The 19,675-nt window shown below is 32.3% G+C and overlaps 2 protein-coding genes and 1 non-coding gene across 7 annotated transcripts in view; 1 reads left to right on the forward strand and 2 right to left on the reverse strand.

Annotated features, from left to right (window-relative positions):
• Window positions 1–19,675, reverse strand: part of LOC149898955 (cytospin-A-like) — a 49,595-nt gene that overhangs the window by 19,477 nt on the left and 10,443 nt on the right. For all 5 annotated transcript variants that reach the window (XM_090114763.1, XM_090114762.1, XM_090114764.1 and 2 more), the window contains 3 exons: window positions 14,809–14,864; window positions 14,270–14,442; window positions 13,560–13,920 (listed from right to left, as the gene is read on the reverse strand). In XM_090114763.1, coding sequence (XP_089970889.1) covers window positions 13,560–13,920; window positions 14,270–14,442; window positions 14,809–14,852 — 578 coding nt within the window. In that variant the 5' untranslated portion in view covers window positions 14,853–14,864. The remainder of the gene's footprint in view (window positions 1–13,559; window positions 13,921–14,269; window positions 14,443–14,808; window positions 14,865–19,675) is intronic.
• LOC149898956 (uncharacterized) lies at window positions 9,429–11,293 on the forward strand. The gene is made up of 6 exons (XM_090114432.1): window positions 9,429–10,056; window positions 10,136–10,228; window positions 10,319–10,559; window positions 10,695–10,778; window positions 10,916–10,990; window positions 11,071–11,293. The coding sequence occupies exons 1-6, from the start codon at window positions 10,037–10,039 to the stop codon at window positions 11,227–11,229; spliced, it is 672 nt and encodes a 223-aa protein (XP_089970558.1). The 5' UTR covers window positions 9,429–10,036; the 3' UTR covers window positions 11,230–11,293.
• On the reverse strand, window positions 14,493–14,564 carry TRNAC-GCA (transfer RNA cysteine (anticodon GCA)). Its single transcript has one exon. It is a non-coding gene; the product is annotated as a tRNA-Cys (tRNA).

Here is a 19,675-nt window from a genome sequence, read left to right on the forward strand (position 1 = left end):
AATCTTTCAAGCTTCGTGGTATATTAATTATTTAGTACAATTTATATTGGATTAACTTCGATCGAGATAATAACAATTCGCATAAACGAAATCATCTTCCTTTTAACGTTACATGTGTCATTAATAAACATCTTATTTTGCTCAAATGAATTAACAACGTTAATGTTTGCACATTCCATTTATTCAATGTTTACGAGAAAATAAATGGGTTGGTATTTATTAATTAAATGCCATGCTAATATGTCTCTACAATTATAATACGAACACAAATCGTGTACAATGAGTTATCATAATTATACAATATTGCGTTGATCTATTTCATCTCTTTGAACGACAATAATTCACAATGCTCTTATCGGTCGATCGTTTTTATAAAGTCATTAGGATATTCTGTCGTATTCATTCATTCATTTCAATTGTAATTTATAAACGGAGCTTTACTTGTTGTGATGCTATAAGTACTTGTTGTGACCTCATGTCTCAAGATAGATAGAACCATCGAACCAAATAAGATGATGTACATATTAAGACATTTTAGACATATAACTTAACTGGGATTTACATCCGCCTTTATATCTTTACACTTTTTGAATAGGTTCCCAAATAAAGACACATAGCTACATCGGATAAAATCATCACATCAATTACGCTCGTAATGTACTTTTCTTCAATTCGATTGGCAAGCATAGCAAGTAGGTAAGTATCTATATTACTATAGATTTTTTGTTGCAAAAAAAGTTGGTAAGATTTCTCGGAAAGTCGAGAATCGTGAGTCGTTCAACGTTCAACGATAGCTGATACTTTTCGTAGCGATTTGTTATAATCGTGATTGCGGTATATTAAAATTTAAAGTAGTTTAGCACAGGTCATCAATAATACCATTTATACCGTTATTAGGCTATGCTATTGATATTGAAGAACATGTCTGCAAGATTAACTCAAACCTCCTATTGCAATTATTTTTTGCATGATATACGTTGAATATGCTTGAGAACAACTTAATATGCCAGACAACAATTACCATACTTTTTTTAACCGTTGCTCACATTACTTTTCTTGACATACACACAGACTAATCAGATTTTAATTATACGCCTTTATAGACTTGAATAAATACCGACGCCTAAGTACTTAATGAGTAATTATGCAAGGCTAATCTTATAAAACAAATGAATAGAATATGACCCTCAATCTATAATCTAATTTTAGCTCAGTTAAATATAGATTAATTTCAATCAATCTAATTACACTTAGACGACAAACAAATAAGTACAAAAGGTCAGAACAAGTGTTCTCAAGAACTTATATTGACATTGATTGGGTCTTTAGATCTACCTACGATATAAATTTTTATAGTACTATTCAGTTTTTATATCCATAATTGTATGGATTGACAGCTAACCTTAATGATAGCCAAAAAATACGAATATCATATTATATTGTCTAAGAATAAAAATGGAAATTAGATACCCTTATTAACATAGCAATCCTTGAAATAGTAATCTACATAATGATATACATGGCTAATCTACAACCTGTAACCATTTACAATGTACTAAAACATCCATTGGAAATACACAATTTTAATCCAATAAAAGGCATTTCCCAAACGAATAAATCAATCGCCATTGAACGATGGTAACCCTAGGATTGCATGGGTGAATGACCAGTCATGGCCGCGGTGAGCTAGCTACAGTCCTATGTGGCTTACATTACATTTTTAGTACATTCGAATCTTTAGTTCAGTAGGCCAGTTACTTTTGTGTCATGCGGATTATAATTCCGTTATGATTTATCGGCGAACTTTATAAAAGATGGCTGCAATCGAGCATAACAATGTTTATAAAATTGGCAGATTTGGGTGCGAAAAAAAGTATGTAAGTACTAAAGTCATCAATAATGATGAAAACCAGCTAGGATATTTTAAATATTTAACTAGTTATATTACCATTTGATTAGAAGAAAGTACATTTCCTAAAGTAGGTACCTATTTGCTAAACGCAAAAGTTTCTGAGATTAGATGATCGTAGATCGGATCTAAATAAAACTTCTTTTTTATCGTGTTTCCCCGGTGAAGAATGCGGGTAGAATCTAAAATGTTAGGTATTGGATTGCTTGCAGTTACACAGAATTCCCAACCTACATGCAAACCAGATTTTTGGTATTTCCACGCATTCCGCAATTAACCTAATGTATCTGAAATAAACACATGAACTGTTTATGTCTAGGTATTTAAACCATAATAAACATTTGAAACATGTTGAATTTCAAGTGAAGTTAAGCAATACTCATGCCAACCTATCTACATATCTGCATAATATTAAATTAGCACAGGATCCAATCAATAAAATCGACTTCTACTACTACGTGACTTTTTCATACATTGGAAGAATTCCAGAAAATATCAACGATATTTCACAGCTCATAAAGATAAAGATCAGAGAGTCCCCAATGATTTAAACGTAGCTATATTAAATTATAAACGTATATTAGATATAGCAGGTATGTAATGGCGTTCAAATGTCTAAGTAATTTTACCAAAACACTGGGCGCCCTCTTTGTAGTGACACCCAACCAATTAAGAGCCTTAATCAAAATAATTAATGTAATGTTAAAAGCGTTTGATTGAAGCAACATTCCTGCGGTAAGCGGGTCTATAACACATAACACGCGATATTGATTTTGACACCGATAAATACCTGTTCGTTGGCTTTTAACCTTCATACGGTGATTTGAAAAATCTTTGCATGAACGTTCAACTTTCTTTCCTAGCAGTACCTAAACAAGCTTACACGTTTATCTAGGAAAGTGAGATAAGTAAACAATATAAATGTTTAGGATTTTTATCTCTTTACTGAATCTGAATGAAATTACCTCTGCCTCATAGCGTAATTATCATAAAGAAAATGTATTTATAACTATCAGGTTATGGCATTTAAGATACGAATTATACGTCCGCCCAATATAATTTTATGTAACAGCAAGGAAAAACAATAGGAATATCTAAGTTGAATAAAAAGGCTCATAAAGAATGCCATCTTGAAGAAAGTCAAGCGAAACGTTGTAAAAAATGGCAAAATATTACACAAAATTATATTTAACTTAATATCACGTATTTTCGCACGACAATCATCGCAAACAATGGAAGGAAACTGCAACTTGTTTTCACAGTGACGCAAGAATATGTTATTGTTGTAATGTTCTGCGAAATTTTTAAAATTTATTAATAACAATTATGTATAAAGAATCACATTTTTCATAAAAAGTGGAGACGTTGTACTCCTGGGACAGTTGTATTCGTGGAAATTTTGCCATCATTTATTTGGAAGTGTTACTGGTGAACATTCAATGTGGTTGATTTATTTGTATGTTCGACTTTAATTTAATAAGGAATACGAGATTTTGGTCACGAGCAAAAAGTTTAACAAATACGTAAATTGAATGCGACTACGTTTGGAAATTTTTATCAGTTCTATCAAGAACTACATAATATAAAAAGGTAGAGGTAGCAGAATACATCACTTTTAAGAAATAATACAAAATTCCAAATCAGATTTCTATAGTTACCGAAACCTAAATTACTCCATCAGATACCAAAAGATGATCAAAGCGTTGCTTAAAAACTCATTATTAAGCGAATACCCGTATTTTACTTTGTAATCATACTAATCATATTCCGCAACAAAATAGTTTTATCCAATTTAGGAATCTCTGTAAAAATACATTGTAATAAATATCCATACGTGATATAAAGCCGATTAACGAGGGATCATCTTCGGATCAGTAACGGATTATCTGAAGCATTCCACTCGATGTTATTATCACTGAAAGAGTTGTGTTAAAATTGATTATTTTGCAACATGAAGGGGTAATAATAATGCTACATTCTAACTATATGTTTATGTAGTGCTGTATATCATTTCATTAATACATTATACAATTTTTGAGGGCATAGGAAATTAGGACGTCCATCTCTTGAACTAATGTAAACTGTATCTCAGAAGATGAGACCAACCGATATTTTATGCAGAATACAAACTACTTGATAATTAATGCAAACAACAAATGTTTTCTTTAGATTTCCAAAAGACATTGTATGCAGAGGGAATTCAATTACCCATATTTCAATATCCATGTGATGTTAAAACTGGCGCATTTCAAGACGCAAATTAACATTATTCAATTGATCGTCAAGGTCGCCTTGCAATCCTTTTGATGATCTCTTTTTAACTTATTGATAATTTTGCTTTTATGTTCACAATTTCTATGCTGAGCAAAGACTATCATTTGAGGTGTTTTTGGAACAATTGCAATCTTTTCATTTCATTTGGATTTCAGATGGATTCATATTTTTTGCAGCTTCCATTTTGTAAGTAAATAATACTATTACATCTGTTTCAGATGATTTAAGTTAGTGATGTAGTTAGTTTAACATAAATTTTCTAAGTTATGACTACACATACCTATACTTAAACTATTGATGCCATTGGAGGAAATCAATCAATCAACTAATGACTCAGGATTATAGTATCCTCATAGAAAAGAAAAACTAAACTATTTTCAAATTTCCATTCCCAATTAGCTATTAAATAAAAATTAAAAGTACATTAAGGTTGCGCCGAATTGTAAGTATGTAACTATTATCAATACGTGCGTCACAAATAGGGTGTATCGATAACACATTGTATTTGCACAAATGTGAGCCAAGGATCAGTCGTATTGTCAATAGAAGGTTATGCGACCATGTGTAAAAGTCATTAGTTATTATAATAAGTTGTTGAGCGATGATATGATTTGAAAGGACAGCGTAGTGCGTCTTAGTCACTGTCTGTAGTTAATGTTGAATGTATGACACTTTATTTATTGAGTAATGAAAACGAGTTCAAGTTTTATCAGAGAGCAATATTTATTTATAGTATTATTTAGGTTTATGTACATCGAGGAAGATATGTTTGGTAAATACTGTTATACAGTCTAATATGATAATTCTAAGGAACTTCTATTTATTTTATAATGTAAGAAACCTTAATAAAATGCTTAACTATATCTCAGGACTCAGACAACTGTAACATTGGACTGTCCTTCTTTTAAGCGAAATCTGAGAAACGAATCGACCTAATTTTTTGCACAAGCATACAGTTCCATGGACTTCCGTCCGTGTACGCAGTAAACCGAACCAGTATGCATCAAGCTCACAGCTTTAAATCTTCTAACTTAAAATTTTAATCAACGTCTAAGCCACCATAAGTTTTATCTTTGATCAAATTAATTTACCTATAGATTTTTTCCTGAATGCGTGAGAGAATCCAATACTTGGAAAACTAGCACGGAAAGGCATTTGAAGCTCCAAGCATACAAATGAAGATGTAAAAAACTTTATATTCACAGTCCGCTGTCAAGATAGCTAATTATCACGTTCTTTCCGGTATAAAAATCAAAGAATGTACCTAACGTTTGAGATATAAACGATAGCTCATAGATAAATTACAGTAATATTGATAAGTGTCGTTTTTCCAAAACATATTTCTTAACCAGAAAGGGAACATGTACAAACTGTACAACTTTTGATAACGAAAAAAGTCTACCAATACTAGCTGATACTTTTTCTGCTAAAATAACGTTAAATGTTTAAAGTTTGCCTTCACGATCCGCAATGTCTAAAATACTTGTTGATTCAGCGATGTTTTCCATTCAATTTACATTTAGTACATATTTACAAGAATATTTGTTTATATATTGGAACCGTTTAGGAATACATTTGAGTCATTTAACAAGATAACTGTTTAAGTTACAAATTACTCATCAAGTAATGTGCATCTGAGTTCTCCTTGTTTAGGGACACTTGTGCGTGGAAAATACACAGGATGCATGGCGTATTTAAATATTTATCCAACTGCGTCTGAGTAGACTCAAGTCATTATTTAAATGGCCCATAGATATTTTAAACTCAGGCGAAGCTAGAAGAGTAACTGGATATAAAAACAGTCATAGAATAAGAAAACTTTAAACTTCGCGAATCAAATTGCATTTGATCGAGATTTCTATCGTGAATAACTCGAAGAGCTTAAAACTATAATCGTTCTTGTTAGAGACCTGTTTCACAATACTGTCTGGACTTTTAACTAGTTCCCAACGCGGTATTGCTTCATAATCCAGCTTAATCCAATTAAAACTCCTGCCTACGTAGATTTTCAATTGTTTCTACATCACCGTTGATTGCCAGACCGAAAGGACCAATTTGATAACGAGTGTTATTTCAAAACATGAATGTGATTATAAATGATTGGTGTCATGAGAGACAATTTAAATTGTCGAGGGAACGGCTGAAACTAAACACTTAATAGAAACGTAGGATAGGAGTAGTAACTAATACAAAGCGCACGAAAATGTGTAAGAGGAATGTTAAATGGAAATTTATAAATATTAAACTAACTCATGATATCCAACTTCCAAGAGATTAACTAATAGTTAAGTCTCATTCGATATCTTTTTAGAGACGAAATTCTTCATGGATTGGTTTCGATTGTTATAAATAATTAAAACCAATCAAGTTATCAGTCTGTAGTCTGTTTATAGCTCTATTCGATTTACAACACAACATATCAACTTCGAATAAATCAGTAGAACTTGTCGATTTCACAACTACCAAGGAATGAGTTACCACAAAATATATTTTGAGACATTTGCCACAATACGCTTGAAGGAATTACCACAACCGCATATTCAGGATAATTTATTCATCAGCCAGCATTCGTTTCAACATCGAAACTGATAAATTAAATAGAATTTTTTAAAAGAGATGATGTTCAACCTTTAAAAAATGCCTTAAATTACTATGCAACCCTAAATACTCTACGTCTACTATTACCGTCAGTTCCTAGTGTTTTACAGTTTATACAAGCTTTGCTTGTACAAATATATGTATATTCAAAACAGACTGAAGCAAAACGACAATTCTAAATTGTTGGTTACGGTCGCTTCGAACACACTGGGGAGCGTTTTTTGTGATGACCTCTTTTGAGCTCACAGATGATTTCATTATGATACGAATGTGTCAGAAAAACACATCTGATAATATCCCCCACGTAAACCATGCATAGAAAACATTGCTTACTGGGAATTTTAACGACCGAAGTTGTATAATTTGTAGGCAATGATATTTTATGTATAGATACGTTATATACTCACAATATATCAAAAAAAATGCTTCATATTATGCAGTGTCAGGCACACACAAATACAATTTTCAATTTACTTAATTTATTACATTGACAGACTGTATAAGAGAGATGGCTCTAATAAAATGATATAAATAAAAAGGACAAAGATAGTTTGTCACTTCCGCGCAGGTGTAAGCAAAAGTCATAAGAATTCACCAATTAAATATAAATAAACAAATAGTTGCCATGGTAATTGGCATAGATAAACGACACAGAAGGTTCAATGTTATAGATGTTAGGTTTCCTGCACAAGTAAATAAATGTGACAATTTCATTTACTATTTTATGATTATTATGTTGTCGTATTAAAATGAAAAAAAAAATAAAAAACTTTTTTGGAGATATAACTGTATTAAGTATTTATTACTAGCTGTGGTGTTCGTTTCAGTCATCATCATTTCACCCGATAATCACCCACTGCTGAGCATACTGCATATAGTCCTCCTTAAAGAACTCCATAAGGACCGATCTTACGCTATTCGTTTCAAGGCAGTTCCCGAAACCCGTACCGTCCCGATACCCGTAGGTCATCACTCCAACTTGTAAGATAATTATAATAATAGTGGTGCCTAGATGAAAAAAAAGGATGAAATAAAAGAAAGGAATTAGTATAAGCCTTTTTTATCTAAAACACAAATAAAATTTATGTTCAATAGCTATTTACAGAAAAGCAAATAGCCTTTTTCGTCAGTAGCGATAATCTTTTCTTCAATGTATACGTATATTCAACATCATTTTTGCAAACAAACATTTTTGCCATCACGATTTCATTGTATATAATAAATAGATATATTTGTTAATTATATGCACTGTGTGGATTTAAATATAAAATTAATCAAGTATTTACCCAAATCGAAATTAATAAACTAACCGTTCTATTTTCAATAATCGTATCTACATGATAATCTTTGAACACAGTGTACGCTAGCTTTGTCACACTAGTGATTGAAGCAATGTTTTATCCCTTTCATTATTTCAATACACGTGTCAAGCAAGTGTCATTAATAAAGAATTGTAAATTGTTATTTTTACTCTTAAACTGTAATAATTTAATATATTTTGCTGTGATATGATATTCCTTTATCTTTCTTTATTTTTTTGCACGAATACGTGTACTTTCTGAACACACAGGAAGGCATTTTCGACAACTTTAATGTACCTATAGGCACATGCGCTCACTGGGACCGGTGACAATCTGACTGATTGCATTGGTCCCAAATAGGACCAATTCACGGAATCAGTTTTGGTGCGTTGATGACGTATCTACCTCTTGTTTCTATATATAATATCATTGTTTGTAGGTATTGTAAGTTATAAGGAAAATGTATGGGATTTTTATCGGAGGAATTAATCGTATTTACTAGGTATAGGAAATTTAAGACTGTAAGTACAACATTGGGAGTCCCAATTTGGGACGTTCATTTAACCATAATGTAAATATAGATAGAGAATTGTGCAAACGCATTATAATAGCAAATTGACAATTGTACAGAAATCCACATAATGCTAGAATTATACTGCGAATATGAATAGCGCCATATTAAATTATCTGTGGTAATTTAAGCTCTCGTAATAGTCGACCAGCGTCCATTAATCTATGTCAAGACACAAGGATGGGTCGCCATATTTTAGCTTTTTGTTTAATCTCTATCATTAATACTGTTTGTATTGAATGTAATATCAATTAATCTTGACCATTACTTTTAATTTTCCTGAAGACATCTCCTCGAAAACTTGGGTATACCTATTTTTTCAATTAAAATTATCTGGGCACTTTTGAAATCCAGGCAGGAACAACTCCGTTGATTGTGTCGTGTACTAGATGTTATTTATTCAATAAAAAATATCTTCTGAATTACTAGCATTATTCATTGATTTGATCTGTGTTGAAGAAAATCTTGATTTAGGCATGTTACAAGTTCCTATAGAAATATAAGAAATTGTGCCAAAAAGTCCACATCAGACAATAGAAGATACCAATCGTGTGTAGTTCCCAGTGCCAACATTGAATTAGGATATTGTTTATTGAACTCAATTTGAACCTATACTATCTAGGTAACCTAAAATTGTTGAATGGTCAGAATAAATGGAGCGTCTTCTTTTTTTGGCGGTGCTTTTAAAAATAAAATCCATTCTGATGTCAACTTTTTACTAGAGGTAGGTAATTCATAATTTTACATGTCGTGTTACAGGGGGTGATCACTTCCCTGTAGGTGAGAACTCACGCACACAGAGACAATTTATGATAGTTGATCTAGTTTAAGTGTGGCCGCTATTTGTAAAATTGAGTGCATGGTAGATTTAAAAAATCACAAAAAATATTGTGACTGTTAAAATTTTCACTACTATGACTCAAATTTACAATAATAAAAACACACACACACATTTATTTGTATAAAAACAATAAGTTACGTTTTTCCTTTTGTACAATAAAATATTTAGTAGAAATTTAAGATTATAAGTAGAATTTCCTAGTTCTTACTGGCAACATCGTTATTTTATCCGATGTGACATTTGTTTTGAATAAAAACAGTTGTGAGAAAGTTTTATCGGGTTTATAACTTTTAAGTTTTGCTCGGTTTCTCTCAATTTCTTCATCTTGCAATCCTCAAGCAGCAGCAATACGTCGAGTCGACCATCTGCGTCTCCTCCGTATTTGTTCTTTGGGTGATTCAAGGCTCATGTACCACCATACGGTATTGTGTTGTGAATTTGTGAGTGACTAGTTTTGTGCCAGTTTTACTGAGACACTTAGTGAGAAATAGACTCCTATAGTTTTTAAGTACCTAATCTGTGTGTTATTTACTTCGTTCACCATGTCTCATGTGTACCGGAGGTTAGTAAAAGTTCTTATTATTTTGTGAGTAAATATCATTAGGTCTGTCAATGAAGGCTCATGCGATGTAATTTTTCAGATGCTCCAAGTGTGGTGCTAATCAGGTATCAAACCCTGAGTTGAGGATGCACAGGTTCCCGACTCTTGGAAAAAATAAAGAAAATGTTTACCAGTAAGTTCATAAAACTACATAATGTTTTAATTTGGATAAAGATTATTTAAAATAATGCTTTATTAATTGACATTAGCAATTTTTTTTCAGATTGATGTCATGGGCAATGTTTTGTTACCCAGACAAAGACTGGTTTGACTTTCAAGCTCTAGCCGATTTGCAAAAATCATGTAAGGTTATTTGCAGTAAGCATTTTGCAGATTCTGCTTACACAACACCAGCAAAAATACGTCTTCATAAATCTGCCACTCCATCCATAGATGAAAATGAAGAAAATCTTCATTCACCAAGAGCTGGACCGTCTCATAGTAATATCTGTAATGTTCTAAGGGTAAGAATTCCTTATTTGAAAACTTTGTTTACCATGTTTGATATAAATGATTACTCTGACTCATTACTAATAAATGATTACAGAGAGCAGAACAATTAAAGTGGTAACTAAAATATTTGCATTTTGCTTCCGCAGACCCAGTCCCATACGGTTATGTCAGTCACTGAGGAACCAACTGCTGAGATTAAAACTGAGTCAGTAACTTCAGGGTCTTTTGCGGTAAGTGGTATAATATGGAATAAACATAATATAAGTTCAAACATTATACAAACATTTTTTTTTATCATTATGAATAAAATTTTTGCGACTTAAAAGTTAAATTCTTAACCAAAAATATTGTTTTTTTGCTTCTGCAGGCCCGATCCCAAACAGTTACAGAGGAATTAAGTGCGGATACAAAAACTGAATCAGTACCCTCAGTATCATTTTTGGTAAGTAAAATAACCATTACTGAGTAACCTACCTTGCCTAATAATTATAAATAAATAAATAACCATATTGAATGTTTCAGAAAAAAGAATCTTCGCAGAACAAAGAGAAGCTGTCAGCTTCTGAGAATAAAGTTTACAACAAATGTAAATACTTGTTGAAGCAAGTTAACAAACTCAAAACTGCTTTAAAACAGAAGAAAGGGAGTGATGTTCTGCAAGTTCTGCATAAGTTAACATAAGTTAGCCAATAAAAATATGATCGAGCAATCAGTGGCTATAATATTAATTCGACGATTTTGTTTATTAGAGAAAAAGCTGGCAAAAAAAATAAAAATATTGAAAAATTCTTAATCATTGTTTTATTTTATTGAAGCAGTCTGGCAAAGGTTCATTCATTTTGTTTCGAGCAAGATGGTGCAGTTTGGCCTAATTAATAACATTTTATTCTTCAAAACTTCGTAATTTAATGCACTTGATGTTGCTCGAAATAAAATGAATGAATGAATAAAACTTGAAAATATTGGAACCCTATGGCCCGTATAGCAGATTTTTAAATTTCCCGCCGAATGGTAGAATTTCTAAATTCCCGCCAAAAATTTACATTGCGACAGTAGCGCAGTCTGTCCCTACTTCGCAGGAACTAAAATTGACAGATAACGTAGGGGTACATTTTTTTGTTCGCAGTGGCGCTTCTTCTCTTTTTTAGAGTATAAGTATTCTTTGTCGTGTTAGGAATGGCTATAGAAGCGCTATTTAGTTTTTTGTAACGTGTATTTTTTAGCTTACTAATACGAACTTAAGTAGGATAAAGGGCAAAGAAAGGTTACGAGGGGACGATAACAAAGGAGTTTACGAGATTAGACACGTTTTAAAACTTTAGATTTTAAATAAAAATTATCGGAAGATCGTGTTCTGGAATAATGTGCTGATCTGCATAGATAAGTCAGGTTTTACAGAGGATTCGTTTGTCGTATTTAATCCTAATGAGAGGAAACATTATTTACATTCTTATTGAATATACCTACCTAACTAGTATACTTATACATTCTTATTATTTTTTAAAAAGGGCTCTTGAAAGTTGAAGCTTCATTTTAAAATAGCCAAAGCCACAAAGACGGATGTAGGGATCAAATAAATATTCCATGCGTTTCATTGATAGGTTGATATTCAGAGAACTGATGGATTAATATCGAATTGATATAATCTTGCCCACCCCTACATGCATTTAAAATGAAAACATGTAATTGCACAGCCCTATCGACAATAATAGTGCAATGAACCTAAAGAAATCGTTACTTCTACAACCAATACAACACATAAAGATTCTAGTAAGTACAGATAATGCAATTTGCAATGAATTAGATTTTTACAGTAGGTAATGTTAGACCTAGGATGTCAGCTATATGACCTTGAAAAGCCACAATAAATCAACTGGAGTTTATCTTACAACTGATAGATATCAGCAAGAAACGTTATCTTAAGATATCCCTTTTATGTAGCGTATATATATGAATTTTGATTTGATAAAACAGATTTTACTAAATATACCTAAGAAGTTCAAAACAATTTTTCATAAATATTTAACGATCATTATCCCTAATCTCCCAAATGAATAAGTAACGATTTAGAATCACTTTCACGTCAACACATCTACTTCGAAATAAAACGCTTACTCGAGAAAGCGAGTAACAAGAAACTAAGTTTAATTTTTGTTACACTACACATCTGGAGAACGAATAACATTAGCAATCCGACATGTAGAAAACATTTCTAACAATTCCGATCACAATTTACACAATCACAAGCAAAACACGCACCATATTATTTCAAAAAAAGTTCGTTTCGTTTTTAAAAACTATAAAGTTCGAATTATAATAACACCGGGCCGACCGGACACGTCCGCGGCCTACCGAAGTGAACAAACTTGATAGTTGCTCGCTTGATTCTCGTCTTCGGTTGCATTTCTTTATAATCCAACCGATTTTAAAATCCTCAGATAGGTTTGATAGTTCGCACAACAGCGTACCGATTCATCGTAACTGTTTTAAATCTATTACGGACACATGCCGTGTACGGGAAAGAGATAACAATATTGATGTTTGTCCTGCAATGCTATGCGTAAAAGAGATGTAAGAACAGTGGTAGGGATTTGTAAAAAACACTCCGTCACGTGTGTGAATCAAGTTAGTGTTAAGTGATATTAATCCATTCTTGCTAAACAAAATTGAACTCTATAACAAGCTAGTATCGTTGAAATTAGTAAATCATCTACAATATAATGATGATTGGCGCGGGAAATACAAAAACATGATAACAGGCGCGTATTTTTAATTTTTATTTTTTACACCTTATCATTATCGTGCACTGAAAATCAAGATCAAGGTACGAATACAATATAAATAATGTTAAATAAAATCGAACAGTAATACGTGGCGACGCGATGAAATTTTAAAAATTCACTAGACACTATAACCACATCTATAACATTTAAAACAGCAACAAAAGAAAGGTTTGATTGATGTACAATACAACAATAATTCTACTATTATCAAATATTTTAGGCACATACCTGAGGGATAAAAGCGGTCCTCTCTTCACCTTTGTTACATTAGCATTCGTCCAAACGGTGTTATTGTTTACGTATTTCGAACGCGTCAATTTGTTTTTTTCAGCAACCGCCGGTTTCAAAGATGGCGGGAGGAGACTGTCAGTTTTGGATTCCGCCGGTTTGGACGGCGCCGGTGTTTTTTTGATAATTTTTAAAACGACGTTCTTAGTTTTCAGGTCATTTTTGTCTGGTGTTTTGGGCCCGGGGTCCGGGGTGTTTGGCTTGCTCCGTAGCGGTCTAGCTGGCTCTAAGGAGGTTTCACGATTTAGTACAAGCTTTGGCCGCTCGACACTTCTTCTCTTGACTTGTGAATCTGCTGGCGCTAAAATTTTATTGACAAAATATATATAACCGTATTAGAAATATGCATATTATAACATTAAAATTTAAAAGTCCAGTTCAAAGGTTTAATGTGATTGATAAAAAAAATAAACCGAACTGATTAAGGTGATCAGAGGTGATCCCAAACATTCAAGGAAACTTAACAATCAAGACTTAATAAAACAAAAATTTTCAGAAAAAATAAAACTTGATCCATTATTATTTCTAAATTAAAAGTACCTTTTAAATTCCTATAGCATTGGTCAGACCTAATAAATAAAACATACATGAAGATTTATATTTCCATAGCAATAAGAATTAATTACACTAGAAATAAACAATATATTCACCTGTCCTAGGTCGATTTCGAGTAACAGGTTTTGTCTCCGCGCTGCCTATTTTGCTAGTTTCTTCAACCGAATAGGAAGACGCAGCAGGCACTGCCTTGCTGCGTGAACTAAATGTTGCTTTGAAGAAATTCGCAGCCAAACCCCTGCGGGTCGCTTGCGGAATGTACGGTTGCCTAGAAAAAAATATTCAATTAAAAAGTAAAAATAAAAAAAGGTTTTTATCAGGGGACACCCGGGTTTGAACCGGGGACCTCTCGATCTGCAGTCGAATGCTCTACCACTGAGCTATATCCCCGCTGAGAAGCAATGTGAAATATCCGTTTAGTTTCTGCGTACAGTGCCCTCTATAATGTTTTATACAAAGCTATACTAGTTCGAGCTCAATGTAATAGATGGCGTTACTAATCTTGTTTACAAAATTTTGTGTCATTGACCATTGTGCAATGACAGTTGCACAGTGCACTATGCACTGTTTGTAATTTTAAATTTGCTTATTTGTATGTGATTTCTACAATTATTATCATAAAATAAATACTTACTGAAACTTGATATTATTAGGCACCAGTGGCGCCTTCTGCTGCATAACCTCTTCTATCTGGAATTAAGAAAAACACATTACTTAAATTGTCTTCAATTACCAAAATGCTCAGTAACTAAGTAATATATTTTTTATTCCAATTAAATTGAATACGCACGATTTTGTTCATAACAAAATACGCTTATCTAAAGCCAATTTAACACTGCACTGTCTAAAATTGCAATCCCCGCGATTTTTGTTATCTTATCTTATAATATTGATCGTCTATAATTACCACGACAAACTTGTACTCCCGGGTTCGTCTCACGCCTGACCACATTTTTACCTAAGATTTTTACCTATTAACAAACTCCTGAAATATTTAGCAAGATATTATTTTCTTATGTCACATGAGGTTTTGCGTCATGTCATTTAATCTGTTAATCGTAGCTTTTTTTACCAATTTTTTACAGTTATCCGGAATGTAAAGGTCAAAAAGTTTATTCAAATAAAGTTACCTAACTATAAAATTAATGAACATAATTTAAAAAAAAAGCCTAACATAATTGCATTCAGTTAAGTACATTGTCCCTACAAAAAATTTTATATAGGTACATCTTCTTGTGTCTATTTACATATTTAATAACTAATCCATACTAATATTAAAAATGCGAAAGTAACTCTGTCTGTCTGTCTGTTACTCAATCACGCCTTAACTACTGAGCCAATTTGCATGAAATTTGGTATAGAGATATTTTGATACCCGAGAAAGGACATAGGATAGGTTTTATCCCGGAAATCCTACGGGAACGGGTTTTTCTTTGAAAACGCGGGCGAAGCCGTGGGCGGAAAGCTAGTAAGCTATAAAATATTATTAAGGTGCGGATAACGAATATAAAACAAAAACAAGAAAGACCGATCGAAATAGGTAGGTACCTATAGCATAATCTAAGATTTATGCTGGACTAGGCGGATATAAAAATTTCAATATCAGCTAATTTTTTTTAATAATTTAATATTTTTATCTAAATTGTTTTATCTATAATTTTAACGCGCCAAAGTTGTGACAACCAATAAGGGAATTTTATTAGTAGGTAATATTGCTTTTTACGACGGCTGAATTCCATAGTAGTTAGGAAGGTATCATAGAATCGATTGAATAATAATTAATAACAAGACAATATTATTCGGTTATGTAATAGAAATATACAACACAATAGTCTTAATTTGGAGAACAATTAATTGATTCATTAAGTTATTACTGCATTAGTTCAAAGATGTTTTTGGTATCTCAGTAGAGATATAAACGCCTACGCCTTTGAATTTTGATTGTTTGATATAATTCAAAAACTATTCGATCGATTTGCAACATTCGTTTTATTATAAGTACTTAAATATTCAGTTCTTATTAAAAAGAAGCATATGGCGCTTTTAAATCGTTTTCTCTCAGCTTGTAAAAGTATCGCTTTTGGAACAGCCGTTTCGATATAGGTATAATTGGAAAACACAGGCAAACAACTCTCGTAGGTAGTTTTATTACAGATGCTGATTATCTTTTCATATACATTATTTTTATAACAATGAAAAATACTTGCGTTTTATAAAATTAGTAAATTATATGTAAAATACTGCTTGCTTTATTCCCAAGTCCCAACATACCATACCGTACCTATCTACTTAAGTAATGGGTAAAATATTCCAACAATAATATACAAAATGCATTTTATTAGCCAAATACTTAGAGCCACAGCTTAGAACATTAAACCAATGCTCTAAGGCCAAATATAAACTAAAACATCTTTAGACCATATCAACGGAAATATAACGTCCCTCACAAGGTGATAAGAAATGAGGAAAGCCGTGAAATTCACTTTTTATAATCTATCCTTTCACCAACTTACAAGTTTATCAACTATTTATGTTAACCATAAATGGATAAGATCGATAATATTCATTTCGCATTTTGTTGATAGGTCTTTGCATAATAAATAATAATTATCTATAGGTAGTTCATTAACTTTGCGCACCCTTTCTAGACAGTAGACGCTTCCTAATTAATTCTGACCGATCTTGAAGAAACATAATTTCGTCAGACTGCATTTATTTTTATTGAAAAATAATTAAGATTAGAGAATATTTAATGTAGTAGGTATTAATATATTATAGTATTTTTAAAGTACCAAGTGAACAGCTTCCCTATCTTCGTCATCCTGCATCCATGTCCATGATAGAAATAGCAAAAGTTCAATAACCTCCATACTCATAGACACAGTTCTCATGCGATTCATCATTTTAGAGCTACAACGATTCAAATGGACAAACGCAATAAATGTTTTATGGCTAATAAAATATTAAAACACAAGAAATCGCTACGTTACTCGCCAGAGCCACCCACTCGCCCCCTTCGTTAGAGCGGTTTCAGACTGGCGTCTTTCTGTGCTAGCGTTTTATACGCGCGTATGAGCTCGTTTTTGGAAGCGAATCTTGGCACGTATAGACGCATATAATACATATATAGCACCTTCTGTAACACATTCAACTCGTACGAGCGTTGATGCGCTTCTAAGTTCGTATACAATCACTGATAATATAATACTATACTAGATACAACGTATCGAATACATATCGGCACCATCGGTTCGAGTGAACACGCCGATATATTTACCCGTTTACGTGAGTCCGCTTTTTTAAAACGACCGTATACGCGCAGAAAAATACGCTAGTCTGATATGGCTCTTACTATGGAACCCTCATGACATCATACTATTTCCATATTTCATGTACTGGGTGTCTGAGCCTTATTCGTAGGGTACAGTTTTACAACTTATATGTTGGCTAAGGTCCAAAGTTATTCTGTTAGAATACTGTAACCACTAACCATAGTTCTTTCTTCATATTATGCACCCTTGCGATTATAGGCATCCTTTTCACAAGGCTTAAGGCACAATATTTATAGGACCTTTTTGAATGACTTCAAGAAAGAGGAGGTTATTGAAAATGTTATTTCGATCTAAAGTTGCCTGTACAAGAACAACCAAGAAAATCGATCAGTGATACACATAAACAATCTAGAGGACATGGACTTCTAGAGTGGTCTAGAGTGGTAGTCTATGGTTTTGTATATTGACGAACTTTTATCCAAATACCCAAAAAGCCGCACGGAGTCTGACTGCAGAAGTAGAGGTATATATGGGTTAAAATATAAATATAGGTTTATAATGACTAATAAGCTACATAGCAAAAACTTTTCGCAGTTAAGGGTGCGTATAAAGCAAAATTACCAATCTTCTATTAGATGATACGTGTAATATTCAAGACCAAATCTAAAAAATAAAATATATATCAAACTAGATGATATGTTCAACGATTCTGTTCAATCAAAAACATAAAATATTAAAATTGACTCGATAAAAAAAATCACCAAGTTAGCTCTAATTTTCACACTTTTACGTTTTCTACTTGACATGGTAATACTTATTATGATTTTTTTTTCATAAACAATTATATTAAAACATTTGCAAGATATTTGTCAGAGCATTTTGTGTAATTACTTTTAGTTTTGGTTTTATCTGCGATAAACCACTTTTGGCGCTCTTTTTTTCTCGAGATAAACGTTTGGTTTTGTCACGATAAAAGTGGTATCTAATAGAAGATTGGTAATTTTGCTTTATATACGCACCCTTAAAGCTGAGAAGAATTGAAACATCTTGGAAAAGCTTGCTTAAAAAAATAGGTTTAAGAGCAGAGGAACTTCCTCTGCTCTTAAACCTATTTTTTGCGTGAGTAGAAGATAATTAATTACCTACACAAGGATCTAGCTCTTATCCATATGTATATGTTAAAACAGGGCCAGTATAATTCAATTATACATAGCGTACTATCAACAGCGGATGGCGAAAGCAGTTTAGATACCGACTTCATTCATAAACAAGACATTTCCTTTCGTTTATATTTATTACGTTTTTCCATTCATTCATTCATTGTATATCAACTAATCCATTCGTTTAGTTTATAACATCGAGATATATGTACTACGTACGTTTATAAGCTAAATATTTATAGTTAGGTAACTAATACTATTTGTATGCTTTTATTTTGTCTTCAGTAAACTACTAAAATGCATGTTCTTTTCTAGCCGATCTTATTTTTTTAATATCAACTTTTAGCTACATAAACGCTAATTTCGTATGATTATGCGTAAGTACCTCTAATCTCTATAGATAAGATAAAATAGTTCAAGGTCACTTTTGCTACCTCAATTACGCAATGCGTCATACTCAATGCTGTATCACATAGAATGTTTTAATTGTGTCATTAATTACGGCTAACATTCCAATTTACAGTACAATTTATAATATGTAGTACTTATAGAGTACTGAGTAAGCTCTATGGGATTGAGTTTAAGGGTGCGTATAAAGCAAAATTACCAATCTTCTATTAGATGATACGTGTAATATTCAAGACCAAATCTAAAAAATAAAATATATATCAAACTAGATGATATGTTCAACGATTCTGTTCAATCAAAAACATAAAATATTAAAATTGACTCGATAAAAAAAAATCACCAAGTTAGCTCTAATTTTCACACTTTTACGTTTTCTACTTGACATGGTAATACTTATTATGATTTTTTTTTTCATAAACAATTATATTAAAACATTTGCAAGATATTTGTCAGAGCATTTTGTGTAATTACTTTTAGTTTTGGTTTTATCTGCGATAAACCACTTTTGGCGCTCTTTTTTTCTCGAGATAAACGTTTGGTTTTGTCACGATAGAAGTGGTTTATCGCTATCGTTATTATAAATTACTAGCAAACCCGGCGAACTCCGTTTCGCCACCAGAGACACCTTTTCTTTGCTATAAACCTCACGGAGCCCGAGACC

This window comes from Colias eurytheme, chromosome 21 (genome assembly GCF_061535395.1).
Source record: "Colias eurytheme isolate Ceu_HAF_F1 chromosome 21, ilColEury1 Martin Lab GWU primary, whole genome shotgun sequence".
NCBI classification, from domain to species: domain Eukaryota; kingdom Metazoa; phylum Arthropoda; class Insecta; order Lepidoptera; family Pieridae; genus Colias; species Colias eurytheme.

Bases quoted from the DNA above. Each gene is read 5' to 3' on its own strand.
- LOC149898956 (XM_090114432.1), top strand. From the start codon at position 10,037: ATGTCTCATGTGTACCGGAG. The intron at 10,560-10,694 runs GTAAGAATTCCT...TTGCTTCCGCAG, and splicing joins ATATCTGTAATGTTCTAAGG to ACCCAGTCCCATACGGTTAT. The intron at 10,779-10,915 runs GTAAGTGGTATA...TTGCTTCTGCAG, and splicing joins TAACTTCAGGGTCTTTTGCG to GCCCGATCCCAAACAGTTAC.